This window comes from Oryctolagus cuniculus, chromosome 5 (assembly GCF_964237555.1).
Source record: "Oryctolagus cuniculus chromosome 5, mOryCun1.1, whole genome shotgun sequence".
Lineage (NCBI taxonomy): Eukaryota > Metazoa > Chordata > Mammalia > Lagomorpha > Leporidae > Oryctolagus > Oryctolagus cuniculus.
Window position 1 is genome coordinate 46508694 of NC_091436.1, and position 21025 is coordinate 46529718.

Below are 21025 nucleotides of genomic sequence, written 5' to 3' on the forward strand. Positions count from 1 at the left end.
GCCTGTCAAAAAATAAAAAAAAATAAAAATAAAAAAAATAAAAGTCCAATTAGCATAGATATTTTAGTATTTATATATGTATATAATTGAAATAAAATATTGCTGTCATTGTGGTACTGAGGATTCAGCCACCACTTGGGGCACCCATGTCCCATACTGGAGTGCCTGAGATGGTGTTTCTTCTCTATTTCTAATTCAGTTTTCCACTAATGCCCTTGGGAGATAGCAGATGATGGCTAAAGTACTTGGGCGCTGCCAATCACATGGAATACCCAGATGGATTTCCAGGCTCCCAGTTCTGGGTTGGTCCAGCTGCTATAGTTGCAGGCATAGTTGCAGCAGATGGAACATGAAAGATATTCTTTCATTCACTCTGTTTTTCAAGTAAATAAAAATAAATTAAACAAACATTTAAGAATATAGTATTGGCTTTTTGCAAACCTAATATCTTCTTTTCATATTTCTATTAAATTTTTAAGTTACAGTGATTTGTCTGAACGTAAGCATTCTCAGAGAGTATGATTCTTTTTTATTTTATTTTTTTTAAGGATTTCTTTTTATGTTTTTGAAAGGAGAGTTACAGGGGCGGGGGGAAGGGGGGTTCTCCCATCCTCTGGTTCCTTCCTTAATGGCTGCAACAGCCGGAGCTGGGTTGATCTGAAACCAGGAGTCAGGAACTTTCTCTGAGTCTCCCTTGTGGATTCAGTGGGCCAATCAGTTGGGCCATCTCCACCCTGCCTTCTCAGGCCATTAGCAGGGAGTTGGATCAGAAATGGGACAGCAGGGACAAGAACCGGCACCAATATGGGATGCTGGCACTACAGACAGTGGCTTAACCTGCTCAGGCCACAACACTGGCCCCAAGAGCATAATTCCTTTCAGGGATACAGTTTTTCATCTTTTTTTATACTAATACTTTTAAGCACAACATAATTCAAGTACTTATCTCCTTTTCTACAATTTATCCTTACTTTAATCTCCTTCTCTAAGTCTGTATATGAGAATAATCATTGCATTTATATTCTTCAGAATGCATAATTTTAGAAGGTAATAATGCTCTCCTAACAGGAAATTGTATTTTATAATGTCTTTTTCTGACATCCTACTTTAAAGTTAAGAAAGAATAATTGTAGTCATTCAGAGAGATGTACACTCAGTTTTTTGAACAGGACAAACTGGCCGGAATTTATAGGGTCGTGGTAGACTTATGGGTTATAGATCTCTCTTTTCCCTCTGAGGAAAGCAGCATAAGACCCTCTATATTTTGTTTAATGTCCCTACTTCCCAACTATTTGCTCCTCTAAATAAGCAACTCCTCTTGTGGGCGAGCAGAACCCAGATATAAAGGCTGATGCTCCAGGAGATTATAGCAGCTACACATCAACGACAGAGGAAGAAACTCCCCTACTCCCGTACTTAGAACAAAACAAATTACATTTTCCTATGGTCGCATTTTTGAATTGTCCTAAAGCTATGCCGGATGGAAAGGCTGTCCTAGTAAGTTTAAACTTAGTTCTTTCATTGTGTGTTTTTCTTACGTTATTGAAATCCGCAGAGGCTCTTTGCAGTCAGAGTGAATGAGGAAGAGCCAGGACATTTCAGCATCATACATATTCAAGACTTTCGGATTAGGCCGTTCAGAAGGTTGTGTCGCGTCATGGGGAGTAAGATAGATGGACGTGTTTGTGTGCCAGAGCTCCTATTGCATCCATCTTTGCTGGCAGCGTCACCAGTTTACACCAGGCTGAACATTAAGTGTCTGAAAAATACGGTGTATGAAAAAAGGAGGGTGACCAAACTTGTTAAAATTCATAGCCACAGACTACTGGTTATTAGGTAGACCCTAGTAACATTGTCAAGTAGATGCATTTATCCTGGATCTTCCTCGAAATAAGTCTAGATCAAAGCTCAGTTCCATAAAGGCATTGCTGCACATGGCTCCCAGACTGTACGAGGAACCTAACAGCCTTCCGCCTTCTTGAGAGATCCGCGGAGATGGCTGAACAAGTTCCTGAGCAGATACACGATGGGCGTGCTGGTTTGCACTGCGAAAGACGAGGACAAGGAGATCTGTTAAATGATCCTGAGGGCCACTTCTCCAGGTCATTGGAATCGTGGTGAGCTCCGGTGCCCACTGCCTCAGGCAACTTTAGCATTTTATGTTGCTAAGAGCTCATTTTTCTCAAGGCAAGCAAATTGGAACTAGAATGTCACAAAAAATCGTGAGTAAAACTGGAACCTGATGTAAGTGGCCAAAGAAAGCAATGGATTAGATTTTGATGCAACATTAAGAATAATTAAAAGAGCCTCTGAGACAAGACACCTGAGAGCCAACTATTTGGTATAGTTCTTCTTGAACCAAGAATTCTCTCTGTGTTGTTATATTTATACCTATGTGTAAGATTGAATAAGTAATTGAGAAGCATATGACCAGTGAGTTGTTAGGTCTAATATATTCCTGACTCTTATCTCTGCAGTTTTTATATGTTCCCTGTTCCAAGATCATAAGAACTAACCTGCTAGTTGAATTAATATGGCAGAGTATGTATTTTCATTTAGAAAGAGTCTATAGAAAAAAAAATTAAAAACAGGGCCAGAACAGAAAACTTACCTGTGGTTCTCAACTCTGTGTGTCATATTGAAGTGGTTTTTTCATGAAAATTGCATTGCTTTTGAAAGACAAAAATATAATTTAAATTAGTTTAATGAAAAATATACCTAATTTGTTGCAAAGAATAAAAGATAGAAGATCTGACTACAGGGATGGTTTGAAACAAATTTTGTGTTATATTACACAAAAGACCATCATTTTTTGGCCCTGTCTTCCTTCCTTTATTTCTTTTCTTTTATTCCCAGTAGGCTTATCTTACTAGGGGAAGTTACAGTCACCAGAAACTTGATGGCAGAATTATTTTACCTTAGTGACTCAGGACTGAAGTCTGTACTCTCTCCCAAATGTTTCTGTAAAAGCATCGTAGTGTATAGTCTTTGATCTAGACATTGAGCCTAGAGTAACTCTAGGGTTGTTGAGTAACATACCACATTGGAACAAATCAGTTGGGAGAAGAATTGGATCATGCATTTTGTGTAGGCCTAGTGATGGGCCCACCTTTGGAAGCAGAGTGGGTGACATCACCTAAGCTAATTATTGAGATTGAAAAAGACTGGCTTTTGAAACTACAAGAGGGATAGTGTTACAATAACAGATTTTAACTGGAAAGCCACAATGTTTACAATGTCCAATTTTTGGTTTTAATTTGGAACCCAAATTTACCTCCTACCTCAGATTTAGTAAATCAGAAGCAAGCTCAGGGGTCAAGCCTTAAACAGCTGTATTTAAAAAATCTCCACAATGTATCCTTAACTCACAACTTGGTGAGAGCCACTGTAATCCAAATGAATAATTATAAAAATAGGGTATTTTATGCATTGTGAGGCCAAGAAGGAGAGCAGTTAAAGATAAGTGAATCACTGCAGATTCTGTTTGCACATGGTAAGTGCTGTGTGCAAATTTACTAATAAAAAACAAAACCATGAATGATTAAATATAAACTAAGCTAATAGCACTGTTACTTTGTCATGGACTATTACTAGCATACTCACTCGTCATCCGAACTTGTCAGAATTTTCAGGGTAACCGAGATATGCTTCAATGAACACAATGAAGAGGTATTTGTGTTGATTGCCTTGCACTCTGAATCTGCTGTGGTTCTGTCAACCCCACCAGTTCTGTTTCCACATCTGTAACACATGGATGCTTGATTTCCTAATGGGCATTTTCTTCCCAGCAATATTTTATGAACCCATGATTTAATTTTGATGTCCTGCATTAATAATTTATCCAGAGTTTTATCTGGAATAGACCTTTGCAACTCAAAGTGTGGCCCATGGACCAGCAGCTCTAGCATCATCTTGAGCTATTTAGAAATGTAGGAGCTAGCTCCATCTAAACCAAATGAATCAGAATCTGCATTTTTAAGGAGATCCCTAGGTGACAGATTTCTGCATTAAAATTTGTGAAACAGTGATCTAGACAGCAGTTGCTACTATGCCTGATAGCATATTTGAATTGTAGATCTGTAAAAATTCCCTCATCATGAGAAACTGCTTGATTACATCTGGGCTATAGCTCAGAAGAATGCTTTAAAATCTTGCCACCTGACTCTGATGTACAGCCACATTGATCTTGTCTAGTATAGCATCAAATATGAAGCAAAAAATCAAAACCTCACCTAAATCTTTAAACTCTACCAGCGATTATCTTACAAAAGGTATTATTTGTTTCATTTCCACCTCTGGTTTATTTACATGTGGGAAATGCTATTTCATTTTATAGATGGATACAGTAAAACTCAAAGAGAGGAAATGCATTAGGTTGAGGTTTAGATTCTACAGAAAAAAATGAAATTAGATAGGTATTGTCTTTTTATACTTCCTTGAAATTATTTTAGGGGTCATTTATATGCAATGTCGAGATGATTATTTTTCCTGAAAAACTTTAATGTATCTTAGTAAGGAATTAAAAATAACAAAATAAAAGTTCAAAATATGTTTTCAGTGTATGAACTATGATATTCCAAAAGGATAGTGTCATCAATATCTGTCTATCACTATGTCTGGAGGGTCTCCACTTAATTACAAAGATAGATTGTATGACACGAAGAAAAAGGTATCTCATTATATTCCTTTCTTGTACTATATAATTCACCCATTAAAATGTTCACTCAGGTTTTTTTAAAAAAATTAAAAATTAAAAAATGTGTTTACTAAGAGATAGATCACAGAGACAGGCAGAGAGAGAGAGCTCCCATCTGCTGGTTCACTCCCCAGATGTTCACAATGGCTGAGACTGGGACAGCCTCAAGCTGGATCAGGGAATGCATCCAGGGCTCCCTTGTGGGTGGCAGAAACCCAGCTACTTGAGATATGCAGATGCGTCCCATGGTCCATGTCAGCAGGGAACTGAAATCAGGAGCTGGATTCAAATCCAGGTGCTTCAATCTGGGATGTAAGCCTCTTAACAGACATCTTAACCCCCGGGGTAAACCTCGTCTCTGTACACTCTTTGCTAATGATGAGCAGTGAATTTCTCCAAAAATGTTTTTTTAATTTTTTAAAAAGATTCATTTATTTATTTGAAAGGCAGTGATGGAGAGAGAGAGAGAGAGAGAGAGAGAGAGAGAGAGAGAGAAAGGGCTCCTCCATCTGCTGGTTTACTCCCTAGATGGCCCCAACTGCCAGGGTTGGGCCAAGCCAAGGCCAGGAGTCAGGAGCCTCTTCTGGGTCTCCCACATGCATGCAGGGGCCCAAGCACTCAGACCATCCTCTGCTGCCTGCTTAGGCACATCAGCAGAGAGCTAGATCAGAATTGGATCAGCCAGGACTTGAACTGGTGCTCACACTGGATGCTGACACTCAGGCAGATGCTTAACTTCTATGCACCACAGTGCGAGCCCCCCAAAATTTCGATTTAATGCAATAAAAAGTATTTAAAAAGTTAAATAACTACACATAATTTATCTTATTGACCTTAAAGATTAAAAATTCAGTAAAATATTTTCCCTTAGCCTTACTTAATTAGCCACTAAATAACTAGATTTGCTCAGTTACCTTGATTAATCTTTTATGTTCTAATAACAATTGGCAGAATCTTATCAATAGACATTCTGTGTTCAAATGAATAATTTAAATTTTGTATTATCTGGTTCTTGCAAAATATCTAGAGAAAGCATAATGATAAAAGGCATTCTTGGAAATCCATAACTCATAATAATTTAATAAAATGGGTTTTCATCCTAAATCAAGATGGTTGCTTTGGTAATAGATATTATCCTTTTAACTTATTGAGTCTGTCATTTAAAATCTAGAATTGATATAATTTGGAATTTATTAAGAGTGTGGTCATATTGATAAAGACAATCATATACTTTAAAGTGGCCATGGCCATGTAAATCTTAGAAAAAATTATCAACTATCTAATCAACAATAAGCTTCATTATTGAATTGATAAAAGAATCTCATAAATAAAGCATATGTAATGTGATTAAAAAGAACTTAGAAAACCCACAGTGCAAAATAAGGAACTTGTTTTTCACTTTTTGGTCCTACTGGTTTTGCTATGATCACTGTTCTTACTTTTAGTACCCATATAAAACCTCTGTTCACAAATTACATATGAAAATTGAGCTCAGAGACTCCTGGAAAAATCAATTAGCTCCATGATTACCATTGGCATCACCATAGGCCATAGGCCATAGCTCCGGTAATTTTTTTTTTTTGACAGAATTAGGCTAAAGAGGAACAAGAAGAATCAAGACTGTGAAATGAGTGCTAGTGTTAGAGACATCATCTCCTGGGCAATTATAAGTTCCTATGTGACGTGCTAAACTGAAAACCAGAAAATTTTCCATTTTCTGGAATTCTCTCTTTTCTGTCCGCTCAAATATCCAGCACAGATATACTAACCAAATGCCTGAATTTCCTAATTTCTACATATACAATACCATAAATATTTACGAGTGTTGTTAAATAAAATAAATTAAAGCTTATCACTCAAATATCCTGGTCATTAATAGGAAGTGCTAGAAAAATATAACAGTACTAAACCGGTTAAACAAAAGGAATAGAAATTGTGAGGCCTTTCTTTATGTAGGCTTAGTAATATATTCCATTTTTGTTTAGTCAAAATGTTTCTCTGTTGAAGTGAATGTGATATTTCATTACCAATATTCATGATTTACTTTTTTCCTTATATAAGCATCTAAATAAGTTTAGAAACAAAAATATATTTAAAACATACATTATGGCTGGCGCCATGGCTCACTTGGCTAATCCTCCACTTGCAGTGCCGACATCCTGGGTCTAGTCCCAGTTGTGTACTAGTCCAGGGTTGCTCCTCTTCCAGTCCAGTTCCCGGCTGTGGCCCAGGAGGGCAGTGGAGGATGGCCGAAGTGCTTGGGCCCTGCATGCGCATGGGAGACCAGGAGAAGCACCTGGCTCCTGGCTTCGGATAGGTGCAGCGCGGGCCGTGGCGGCCATTGAGGGGTGAACCAACGGAAAAAGGAAGACCTTTCTCTCTGTCTCTCTCTCTCTCTCACTGTCTAACTCTGCCTGTCAAAAAAAACCCCACATACTTTATGACTATTATCTAACTTTTCATTGTCTCAGAAAAATATATGAAAAAAGCTGTGCAATATGAAAAAACTTTTAAATGAATGTTGTAGTTTATAAATAATCTTCAGATACATTATTTTGTTTCCATAAAAACCCTGCAACTTTTTCCAGCACTTCCCATAGAAAGTAAAAAAAAATATTTAGAAATGCAGCATTTTACTTTCTCAACATTTTAAAATTTTGGTCATTTTAGTACTTATATTAAAGCAACGGGTAAGAAATGACTCATCACAACCTTCTTTAAGCTGCAAGATTTGGCAACGTAGGGTTATTCCTAAGTGTGCTTTTCATGCACTTTGTATTTTTTAAGTGATTTATACATGTCAATTATCATTTTGGTATTGGAAGTTTAAGATGAAATAATGTACAGTGAAGAAGAAATGGGTAATAAAAATAAAAGACAATAGTCAATATTCACATGAAGCTTACTTGGCCCATAGTGCTGCCCGACATCCTTTATATTTTAACCTATTTTAGTAAGCTTATATGGTAATTACTATTATTAACCTAATTTTGTGGATGAGAAAATGGAATTCTCACAGCAAGTGAGTACAAGAATCAGAACTGAATTAGGCAGATTGATTTCAGTATTAATTATTTGCAACACTAAGCTGAAGTTTAGTGCGTGTCAGAGATGAAAATATGTTATATAGATCTTTTAATAGCTTATCTGTGTCTACATGTTCCTATCAAAGTGTATAACATATTAATTATATTAGAATATTCAAGATTTATGACATCATAAGAACTATTTAAATAATCATTAAGTATCATTAATATCCTAAAATAATGAATAATCTAAAAATACAACTAATTTTATTTATTCTCAGCATCATAATAAATCATTATACCTTCTCTGTTTTCCAGCAGTTCACAACTCTCACGTTGTTTGACATTGTACTTTAAAAAAAAAAACAGTATGATCAACTAGGGTATATTTTATTGTCATCTTGATTGAATAATAAAGCATAAAAGCCAGAGTTCATATTATTTGAGTTCATTAAGTGAAATAAAGTTGCATTAAAACCTGGCATAACAGATTTCTGGGAACTTCAAGTTTTCCGTTTTAGAGTGAGACGAATAACAACACAAATTTAAGAACAGACATCTACTCTTCATTTTTCATCTTCACTCATACCTCCCCACAAGAAGCCGGAGGAGCTGTGTGAAATCAAGAGTAGTAAAAGAAGTGACAAGCATACCTTCCACAACCTGGGGAAGTAAATTCTCTTAAATTCTTCTGTGCATTGATACTGCTATGGACACAGTAAACATTAGCAAAGGGCTAACTCATTCTTATGATGGAAGGCTCCTAATGAATTAATAAACTAAAAGGATTTCCTTCACTACCTGCTAGTACACTGAAATATTTATCACTCTTTCTCCATGTAATTCTTCCCTTCTTCAATTCTCAAAATCTAAATTCATACTTTTAGGGACTGTGGGAAGCCTACCACATGGGTTGAGATACTTTGACCTCTGCATCATCTAAGCCACTTAGCATCTGGTGCTAAGCTTTAACACCTTTTCAGAGACATTGGAATTTTGCCTAACAGTAAGACACATATTTGGTGGTGAAAAAATGACTGCCTTGATCTTCTTTGTGCCTTATATACAGGTTTGCTTCAGGTTTAATGAACTGGACCTTAAAAAGTGGCACCATTTTTAATGCTATGCTGTTAGTCATTATTGTCATGTTATACAATGTGGAGGCATTCACTGCTCTATGGAAATTATTTCAAAAATAGAAGGTAGCATTAATATGACACAGGAGACTTTTTTATTTGAAATTCATTGAAAACCATAGCAATAAATCTCTACCCTTGATGACTTGAATATATGATTGATATAGTCACATAATTTATTTTTGACAGAGAGACAGAGATGTTTCATCAATTGGTTCACTTCCCATATGCCTACAATATCCAAGACTGGGCCAGGCTGAAGCCAGAAGCCCAGAACTCAGTCTAGACTTGAATCTTGTATATTTGCTTTCTCAGTTGTATACAAATTGTTCTTGGTTGGAAAGAGCAATTAAAATAATAATCAAGTATCATCTACTTATGAGAAAACCAACTTTCTGAGTATAAAGCCATAATATGTTGTTACTCAATTGGACACAAGGCTGAGTGGTCATCTTTCCTGGCTGAAGTGTGAGGAGACAGAATTGGAACACTGTGCAGGGGCTTCACTGGATTCTTCTGACCTCTAATATCCACAGACAGTGTCACCAGTGACACAATCAAATCCCAAAGAAAATGTGATGTTGCAAGAAAATATGCAGTGATATTTAATTTTTTCTTAAATTTGAATGCTCAGAAATGAATTTCTTCTGCCTTCTATGAGCAAAGTAATGTAGGTGTGTGTAGGCCTTTACTAGATTATCTGTGGTAGTTTACACTTGTCCCTATAGAAATATAAAAGACTTAAAGCAACCTTGCAGCTAAAATTTGCTTGATGATATTCTTGCAGGGAAAAATAAAATAAAAGTTTCAGTAAGTCATCATTCTTTTGTTCACTCCATTCTGTGTAGCTCTTACTGTGTGTATCTTTTAACAAATGTGTGGCTTCCCCTTCCAAGTGTGAGTCCTCCCTGAATACTGTGGCTGCCATAGCTTGTATAAGGCTAAAGAAACAGGTAAATGAAAAAATTGGGACATAATTCTTGAGACTGGCCTGATTACAGAACTAGGCTAGGTCTACCCTTAGTCACAGAGTAAAAAGTAAATACTTTGAAATGTATTGTTTCTTTTTTCAGATTAATTCTCCTTTACCTTTCTTTATTTTCATTTTTGTCAAAGTAGAACATATTACGAAGTGTATCCAACATGCAAGTATTTCCCTTCCACTTCAGAGTTTCTCCTCTTTTGTACATTTGAGTTAAAGACATTAACATGTTTCCCCCATCTTTTCCATTTTCCTGAATGCTTTTCTTTTTTTTAAACTTTTATTTAATGAATATAAATTTCCAAAGTACAGCTTATGGATTACAATGGCTCCCCTCCCCATAACTTCCCTCCCACCCGCAACCCTCCCCTTTCCCTCTCCCTCCCCCCTTCCATTCACATCAAGATTCATTTTCAATTCTCTTTATATACAGAAGATCAGTTTAGCATATATTAAGTAAATATTTCAACAGTTTGCACCCACATAGAAACACAAAGTGAAAAATACTGTTTGAGTACTAGTTATAGCATTAAATCACAATGTACAGCACATTAAGGACAGAGATCCTACATGAGGAGTAAGTGCACATAGGATTAGAAGGCCTTTTTAGTGAATGATTTTCTTAATACCAGTCTGTTTGGAATGTGTTTTCTTCATTATTTTCTCTCCTGGGTGGACCCTTGCTCATTTCAGTTCTGATCACTATCCAGTGTTCAGTACCTTTGATGGGTCAGGCTTCATGAACCACAGATAAGGGGAGCTAAGTGGAGTCTGCTCTTCCTTCTTCATCTGTTCTCCGATGAGTAAACTTCCATCTGTGGGCCACTGTGGACTATGTAGTCCAATAGTCACCACTGAGTAGTATATTTCTCCATTTCCCCAAATCTATATTAGGCTTATCTATACAAGATGGTTTGTAGCATAGACTCCTCAGAGGATCCTTTTTTCATTTTTCTGGCAGGTGTCTGCCTGATACACACACACACACACACACACACAGCTCTAAGGGAACAACATTACTCTAAATGACAATTTAAAGGAATTCTCACATCTCAGTGAATGCAGTATTCCATATAATAGTTTAATTTTGAATATGGCATCCCATCTCTGTATTCAAAGTAATACCTACTTAGAGTAAGAGGTTATCTCTTTAAAGTGATGCCTTTAGCATATCCAAAAAACCACTGTAAATATTTAACATTTTATTTTATGGGCCTGAGTTATAAAATGTACCAGTCTCCTCTACAGCTTTTGTTCATTTGGATATGAGGGTGGAAGCAGAACAGTATTGGCAGGGGAGAACTTCAAATTAGTTTTTTTCAGTTTATTTGAAAAAGATTTAACCCTGTGGATGACCTAAGGTTTTTGAAAAGCTAATTTGCTCTGCTTGGGACTAGACCCGAATCATCAAGTAGTGTAATGTGAGCTGCATATATAATTTAACATTTTTCTAGTAGCCACATAAAAATAAGTAAAAGAAAAAATATGAAATTAATTTTAATAAAATGTCTTAACACAATGTATTATCAATCAGGTATCAAACAGAGAAGCAGAACCAATAGGATATTATGCAGACACATTTATATGTTAAAAATGTATTACGAACGATTGACTTATGTGAGTTTGGAGACTGGCTAAATAAGCTTGAACCCATAGGACAACAGTCAGGAAGGGAAGATCATGGGCAAGCCTCAGCCCATGGGCATGGACCAAAACTGTCATCCACAGGCAGAATTTTTTCCTTTTGCCTGGGAAAATTCAAGTCTGCTTTTAAAGATTTCCTGTGCAGTCAGACAAGCCAGCTCAGAGTATCCAGAATTATATTGCTGCTTTTTTTTTTAAAAAAAGGTTTATTTTATTTATTTTAAAGACAGAGTTACAGTAAGAGGTAGAGACAGAGAGAGAGGTCTTCCATCTGCTGGTTCACTCCCCAGATAACCGCAATGACCGGAGCTGTGCAGATCTGAAGCCAGGAGCCAGGAGCTTCTTCCAGGTCTCCCAAATGGGTCCAGGGGCCCAAGCACTTGGGCCATCTTCCACTGCTATCCCAGGACATAGCAGGGAGCTGGATTGGAAGTGTAGCGGTGGGACTAGAACCAGTGCGCACTTGGGATGCCAGCACTTCAGGCCAGGGCTTTAACCCGCAGCTCCACAGTGCTGGCCACTATTTCTCCTGAAAATCAATTGATTGTGGATTTTAATTGCATTGGTCAAATAGCTCTAATTAACTCCAAAGTGTTCATATGAATAACTGGAAATAACAATGCAGTCAATATGACTCTTCAATAAAACCATCACACTTAAAAATTCCACAGTAATATTATGTCAAAATATAATTATTGAGATACATCTTTTTTATACTAAATCATCATTAGCTAATGCACCCTTTATACATACAGCACATTTTAGTAAAAAATGACCACATATCATTTGTCTAATATGCACACATGCCTAGCGGCTATTGTATTGGACAATAGAGACCTAGGTAGTGACGAACAGTGATTGTGTATCTTTAGAGCTGTGGTTCTCAACAAGGATTCATTTTACCCTACAAGGGACATTTGGCAATATTTGAAGTCATTTTTCATTGTCATGACATGGGGGTTACTGACACCTTAATATTTAGAGGTCAACCATGCTGCTAAAACTCAACTGCATAGAATATCCTGCATCCCCTCCCCAATACTGATTCACCCAATCCAAAGTGTCCATAGTCCTAAGGTGGAAACTGCTGTGCAGTAGAAATTGGAGGTGTTAAGGGCAGAGATACACAAAACGGTGAAAGAGGCAGGGAGATGGAAGTTTCCTGTGCTCTCTGGAGCGCTTTCCTTGTACCTGAGGGGTTTTGTCAGTGAGGCGAACATGCACCTGACCTCCTTCATATCTCTGTGACCATATGCAAAGTCAGGGATGTGACAAAAGTAGAAGAATGAACCTCTAAATAGCCCAACAACTGATTTAAGGAGCAAATGAGGGAGAGAAGTCTTCACAGTGACATATATGTTTTTTTCAGTGGGTGAATGAAAGTCCAGTCAATAGCTGTATTTCTGAAGATGTCTGGGGTTTTCTTATGGTTGATCTTGATTTAGTAGACTTCCAGAAAAATCACAAAAATGCAAATGCAGATTTACAAATGAAGAATTGAAAATGTGTACAGTAATTAGCAGCATCTCAGACCATCTGTGGAATAAAGTTGTGATAAGTAAATAAGTAAACTTCATTAGCATTTTCTCTAAGCAAAGCTATGATATTTAAGATTAAGTCACTTTTCAGAGGTAGTAATCATATTTATAAACTCTAACCTCAAATTTTCTTTCCAAATTAACTGCAAATTCAAAATTGACTTCATTTTCTAAGGCTTGGCAATGTATGTATACTGAAGCTAGCAGCAAATTGAGCGTGTTTCTTAAAACCTGATATTTAGGAAAAAACGTACAAATAACTTATTCAAAAAAATGTGTCATATCTACTTGTAGTAATTATTGGTTAAATGCAATGCCAAATGCTGATTATAAACATAGCTTACAGTCAATACTCTTGAGAAATATTTCCTAGTAGATGGTTGTTACAGTTCATTTCACAAATTCTTAATTTAATACATTAAAGTAAATCTTACTAAATCTAAATGACATTCTTATGAACGATTCTTAATTTGTATTGAGAGTAATTGAAATAAAACATAATTATAGTTTGTGATCAGTTTTAGTACTGAAATTGGTGACAACATCTCTGTCAATATACATTTTTAAGCTTTTCAATAACTTTGATTTTCAGATTGCTTTCATTTTTTCTGATTTCAGTAAATAATGATATATGTAACAATATATTACAGACTCTTTCCTTTTAAAAATCAATACGATTTTTCATACAATCCTTTAGATTTTGTGATGCAATCTCAAAGTTTATATCATAGCTATGGTTTAAATATCATATGTTTCAGAGATTTTTAAATCATAAATTATATTTTTCCCTAGACATACACAAAGAAAAGATTGAAAAACAGGAAAAACCTGAGAGGAAAATACCAACTAAAGGTAAATGTCTTATTTTTAAGTTTATTATTAATATTTAAAAGACATAATTGATGCATGTTGATGTGGGAGGAAGAAAAATTTTTTAGAGATTTTGTTTAAAAATTTTTGATATTGTTGAAAAATACATTTCCCCTCAGCTGACTTCTTGTATGAATATATAAATAGTATTTAATGATTGGACTCAACAACTTTAGAGCTGTGGTTTGACCATGGTCAAAAATATTTGACCATCTTTAAATTATTTATAAGTTTTTACTTACTATTTTTTGATTTAGTGAGAAAAATGGCTTTACTCATTTTAATAAGATGCATATATGTCAGAGTTAAATTTTCTTTTAATATGAATTTCCCATAGGGTACAGTGTTTTTACAATCTTCAGTGTGGAAATGCAGTCATATTATCTGACTACAGAATGGCTAGTCCAATAGCTCTCTTGCATAGCCTTATGGGGTAGATGGACAGTGACAAGATGATGATTAATCTCCCTTTCAATTGAACTGAATCCAGTAACTGCAGTCTTGCAGCAGAAGCACATTAATAATGGTCAGCATTGTCCTGCTCATCTTACAGCATCACTTTTCTGAGGGTGACCCACGTAGTCATAAAACTTTAAAGAAATTATAGGAAGCAAAGACATTCAAAAGGACACAGGTTTCCCAATGTCCAGCTATACCTGATTTTGAATAAGCCAGGGAAAGAAACAAATTTCCTAATCATATTTGGGGGATACAGAAAGAAAAATGAAAGAATTTCCCTGAGATAAAATTAAATATGTTCACCATTGGTTACATCAAAAACTAGCTAATTCACAATTAGCTATAGAAAATAACATAGTGCAGATTGGAAAATTTTCAGTAATGGAAGTTTTAATTAACTTTGAATTTCACCAGCATGTGAATCTGTATTAAAATGCCACATTGTTTAAACACTCTGCACATATTATGTCTTTAATCCCAGTGTTTGAGTTTACTCCAGATTTTGTTCGCCAATTCTTACACAATCAGAACATTTAAGTTCACTCAATGGAAACCTATTTATATTTGTACTTAGGGAGCTAATGTCTTCTTACTGTTCCCTTTCCTTTTTTGATTCTTAACCCCTTTTGGACACAGCTCTTGGGCATGGCTTGACAAAGGGAACCATGACTGACCTGGCTGTGTGCTTCTTTCTGTTGGAGGTTAAACAGAAACACAACTGGTTCCACATGATTGGAGTCTCTGCTTTTTTATCTTACAGACTGTACTATTAATTTAAGAGCAATGCTGTTGGAGTGGATGTGGTGATGCTGATGGTGACATTTGCATTTTCGACTTAGCTCTATTAGAATCTCCCTGTTGAAGGCTTTGAGCAGTGGGCTGTAGAGTCTGTTCATTAAACAAGCAAGTCTTCCATAATTAAAACAGTGAATTTGGCTGAAGTCTAAAATAAATTTCTCAAAGCCTGGGCTGGAGATTAGTAACCTGAATATATTTCTTGATTAGAGCAAATGCATTTTGGAAAAGTGAATAATTTTCTAGAGAGGGAGAGAGAGAGAGAGAGAAACAGAGAGAAATGGAGCTTCGGGGTGTCTAGCACTGAACTGAGCATGACAGATCATATATTTTCCCACAATTTTCCTGTGTTAATATGAACAAAAATTTCTTTTTTCATTTGTATTTAAATTAGAATAATGTCTAATAGCTCAATGAAAATAAATATGGTTTTATAAATCTTCATAAAAGCAAATAAGTACTTTCTCCTGTATGTCACATTCCACATCAGTTTTAAAGTTGTATATGAGGAAGAGTGGCAAATTTAAACTATAGTAATTGAACTCATAACAAACGATATGCTATCTTCAAATAATAATATTCTGCGGTGTTTATAAATAATTGGACAAATATCTGACTCTACAAAATTAATTATGCTAAATAATTTTAGGTAGAGATATTTTTTTAAAAAAGATTTATTTATTTATTTGAGAGGTAGAGTTACAGAAAGAGAGAGGAAGAGACAGAGAGAAAGGTCTTCTATCTGTTGGTTCACTCCCCAAATAGCTGCAATGGCTGGAATTGAGGGTGATTTGAAACCAGGAACCAGGAGCTTCTTCATGGTCTCCCATGCAGGTGCAGGGGCCCAAGCACTTAGACCATCTTCTACTGCTTTCCCAGGAGAGAGCAGACTTCTGAATCAGAAAAGGAGCAGACTAGAAAGGAACTGGCACCCATATGGGATGCTGGCGCCACAGGTGGAGACTTAGCTTACTATGCCAGAGCAATGGCCCCCAGAGATAAAATTTTGTGATAATGGAAACTAGATCACATCCTATTATCAATTTATTTCTCTTTTTCAAGGGATTAATAGTGTTCTAAAATGTTTTAGAAGTGTAGCTATCCTGGAAAAACCTCTGGGAGTTTAGACATAGGTGATTTATGAGAACTCATCAAACGGAATACAGAGAACCAAAAATATGTAATTCGAGGAAAAATATCCTTGAATTATATATTACACATATATTTTATATGCATATATATAAATTTCCAAAACAATTCTTTGTAAACCTGCTAACTAAATCATTTTTAAATTGTCTAAGAATTAATCAGTTCCAGTTCTTTGTTTCTTTTGTGTTTTTCTTTTCTTTTTTTTTTTTTTTAAATTAGATACTTTTTGTTGTTATCCTCATTAAATGACTTCAGGTAATCATATGAGGTTAACTTTTATTTCTACTCTGTCCTGTTTATTTTGCTTGCTGTTTTTAATTAGGGAAGAATGTAGCAGTTTCATGAAGCTAAGCCTTTAATTCATAATTTGGCATTGAGTCCCTTATGGCTTTAAATTATAAGCTTTGACATAATTAAGGCTTACTTTACCTTTGAACTAAATTAAACTTTTTTTCCCATGCAAAAGGGGTAAAAATTTATTTTATGAATATGATCAGACCAATGCATGCACTTGTGACCTTGTATTAAATTCACATGGTAATACAGTGAAATATTAAATTGTTTAGAGGAAAATTACACCTAAGTTTATCTATTTTTGGATTACTAAATGTCATTCACTAAATTGATGTTCTTATAAGTGGCCTCTGTTGGGCAGACAGAATGAGTTCATTACACTAGGATGGTTGTGGATACACAGCATTGTGCTCTACTGCAACTTAGTTTGAAGAATGAAGATTTCATATCAGAATGATGGTTTCTAATGAAAGCTTTTATAAGACAAAATGATCTTGCACAATAAATTTGCATTTGAAGCCTAAATTTCTAAAAGATAAGCCTTTCTGACCTATAAGAACTGATAAACATAAAAATGGAGGTGAATAAAACCCGAGATCTCAGCTTTCTCATATTTCAGATGAATGGATGCCCAGTGAAGGATGCAGATCTACACAAAAAATGATAGGAAATGATCAGAATACTCCAGTAGTCAGCAATATAAGGATTCTTTGTAAGCATAAACAATTCTGTTCACAAATGCCTTAAATGAGAAGATATATACAGACAGACTCACTGCAAGGAATTATAAATTAATATTTGTTGTAAATAAAAGATCTCATCATGATTGTTAAAGGGCATTTTCATGACCCATGGCAAACACTCAGTCATACTTGTTGAATAAGTAAAATTAGAGCAGTGTATGATTTTGACAATGGAGGGTATCACTATTATTTTCCTCCACTATTATAAAGGTTTTGAGTTATCCAATCCAGGTTAGATACCAAATGTATTATCTTCTGGCTCCGAGACTTTGGCCAAAGTGGTTAATCTTTGTTTGTGTCAATTTCTCTCTCTGTGAAATGCTGATGACATAGCTGTCATGATTAAATGATTAAGAAATTTTTGTGTGGAATTTTTAAAAGAATTCCGGGTTAACTTTAAACAGTAACTTTCAGCTTTTTCATTAGTTCTCTTAGTCTAATTTTATGTTTAAATAGCTAATAGTTCCTTTTTAAGTTTCTTATAAGCATTCTTTCTTTCCCTGTATTTGCTACATATGTTAGAAGAAGTTAAGATCGTGTGTTAGAAAAATTTTAGGCCTTAAGATTCTACAACACAGCACTAAATTGCCATAAGTGCTGAATCACCCCTGTATTAGTGCTTCTACTCTTTTTCTAAAAAAAAAAAAAAATTATTCCTCTTTTTGAAAGTTAGCTTACAGAGACAGAGAGAAAGAGAAAGAGAGAGAGAGAGGGGGAAAGAAAATGGCTGCAATGGCCAGAGCTTAGCACATCCAAAACTAATGACCAAGAACTTTCTCTGGGTCCCCCACGTGTGTACAGAGGCCTGGGCCATCCTCTGTCATTTTCCCAGGCACATCAGCAGAGAGCTGGAGGGGAAGTGGAACAGCCAGGACTCCAGTCAGCACCCACAAGTGATGCCGGTGCTGCAGATGGTGTCTTTATCTGCTTTGCCATAGTGCTGACCTGGTGGTTCTCCTCTCAAAATTGGATAATATATGAGTGTTTGCATATAATGAACCAAATCCTATGCTTAATCTTGCCTCTAGTATCTCATTTAAAGATCACAGAATATTCTAAGCCTACCCTAGCTTAATTTTTTATTCAATGTCTTACATTAAGTAAGTTATAGCCAAAGTTTATACATACACACACACATACAGAGAGAGAGAGAGAGTGCGTGCAAGAGAGAGGGAACTATCCATTGATAAATTTCCCAAATGTTCACAACAGACAGGGCTGGGCCAGGCCAAAGCCACAGGACAAGAACTCTGAGTCTCCCAAGTAGGTTGTAGTGGCCCAAGCACAGAAACCATCTTCTGGTGCCTCCTATGATGCATTGGCAGGAAGCTGGATCAGAAGCAGCGTAGCTGGGACTCTAAGCTGTATTCTGATCTGGAAGCCAATGTTGTAAGCTGCAGCTTAATGTGCTGCAAAGCCCACAATGCCCACTATTTCCACATTTAACAAAGCTGAGGTGTGAGTCGACAAGGCTATTTGTAGTAAAAATGTCAAATGAATCATCATACCTATATTTCTTTCCTGTAGGCCTAAAAACACGTAACAACAAATGTAGTGTCTTAAAATACCAGAAATTTATTCTCTCACAGTTGTAGAAGGCAGAAATCTTAAATCAGTTCCATTGAATCAAAGTCAAGCTAACAGGAAGACTACACCCCATCAGAGGCTCTAGGAGGAAATGTTTTTTCTCACCTCTTCTGGGTTCTGGTCGCTGCTGACATTCCTTGGTTTGTGACAGCATCATTACAATCTCTGCCTGCACAACCATATTGCTATCTGCTGCACATTGCCATCAAATCTTGCTCACATTCTTACGGTGACTATTCTTAAGGATCTCCTGAGTTTATTCTGCATCTCAAGATTTTTTTACTTAATCATATTGGGAGGTTTATTTGGACACATAAGATAACAGTCACAGGTTCTGAGGACTAGAACATGGATGTATATTTAAGGGGGCATTATTTGACACTATATTGAGTTGCACAATTTTTTAATCTTTTCAATATTAAAATAAACTTCAATCCAGTAGTTCTAATTACTCAATAACATCCTGGAATCAAAGGAAAAATTAGAAAAAAAAAGTATTTAAAAATGGGGGAAAAATCTTGACAGGCTTACCAGCCAGTCAGATTTAAAAGGGAGTGATTACTAAACATATAGAAATAGTTACATGTAGGAACCACAAAGTGATTAAGAGTACCGCGTTTACAGTAATCCACTCATCATAAAAGTACCAGTATTCTCACAAACTGATATGCATCTTCAGACATCAGCATAGCAGGAGTAAAATTATTATTGTTAGAGAACTCAGGAATATGGGAAATATTCAGTTTTATTATTTGTAGGAGAAAATTTAATCAGAATCACTGTAATTTCTGTGTTTTTCCTTGGAGAGCCATTTTTGTTTTTGTTTGTTTTGTTTTGCTGACTATAGTAAATGAAGAACTTATTCACACTGAAAGTAGGAAAAAGTTTGTGTGGCCAAGAGAATGACATATGATTATCATTTAAAAAATTGATACTTAAAATACATATATATTAAATCAAGAACTTGAGAATGCCTTGGATATTTTTTTCCTACTGATTTCCTTAATTGGAAAACCCCTTAAAATTTCATCTGAGATATCATTTTGGGAGCCCACATTCATAATTAATTTTGATGTTTGAAAAGGCCAAAGAAATAGAATGTGATTATGCCTGGACCCTACTACACAATTCTTCTGTGGCTTAACACAATATCTAAAATATTTCTTTCATTCAATGTATTCAAAGCTCCCAGTAACATCTATTGCATAAAACTTTACCATCTCTTTCTGTATTCTGTTCTAATAATTGACTTCACCATCCACCCAAGCTATACAAAGCTAAAGTATAACAGTCATTGTTGCCAGTCGTCATACTCAATCCTAACTTCATTTTCCCATCATGGAGAAAGTGTTTGGGAAATAAATATATGTGCAGACTCCATCCCAGGGTCCTTACACTGGAAAGGAGAGGCAATTTAGTCATGCTCTCCTAATGATCTAATGAATTAGAATCAGTGTCAATTGAACTCATGGTATAGAGTTCAAGTACATTCTAAATTGTTTTCTTTGACTGTCCAGTACTTTAGAACAATTAGGCTAGTAGAGGTTTTTAGGTGAAAACTAAACCCTCTGTTGATCAGTCTCCATCACACCCTTTTATCACCCCTTGGAGCACACATTTATTTGCCCACCTCATCTGTTAAGGCATTCAAATCTACTCTTGCTTCTCCTCTCCCACTAGCTTTTATTTCCACAATCATCTCACAGTCATTATGACAATTGCCTCTTTGTTAATTTCTCTACATTGATCTTCAAATCCATGCTAATCCTGTCACTTGCTGGCTTAAATCCACATGTTGGTGTCTCAGAGTCTAAAAGATCAAAGCCACATTTTCTTGCTTGGCATATGAGAACTTCCTCATATAATTTGTGATATCTCTTCCTACAAATTTTCAGTGTTGAGACCTTGATGATACATCTTCCCTTAACCAAAACTTCCTAAACCAACCACTCCCACCAACAAATTTGCATTGCTATTCCTGGCATTCCAAACCATATTGGTAGCTCTATTGCTGTAGACAGCTTGAACTATTGGGTAGTCCCCATGCAAGCATTGCTGCTGTCTCACAGCTCAATGCTTTTGAATGTACTTTCTCTCTAGTGCTCA

The 21025-nt window shown here is 35.8% G+C and overlaps 1 protein-coding gene across 1 annotated transcript in view; it reads left to right on the forward strand.

Moving 5' to 3' along the window:
• Positions 1 to 21025, forward strand: part of TRDN (triadin) — a gene marked incomplete at its 5' end in the record, with an annotated part of 426296 nt that overhangs the window by 89925 nt on the left and 315346 nt on the right. The window contains 1 exon segment of the mRNA NM_001082743.1: positions 13815 to 13874. Within this exon segment, the coding sequence (NP_001076212.1) occupies positions 13815 to 13874 (60 nt within the window).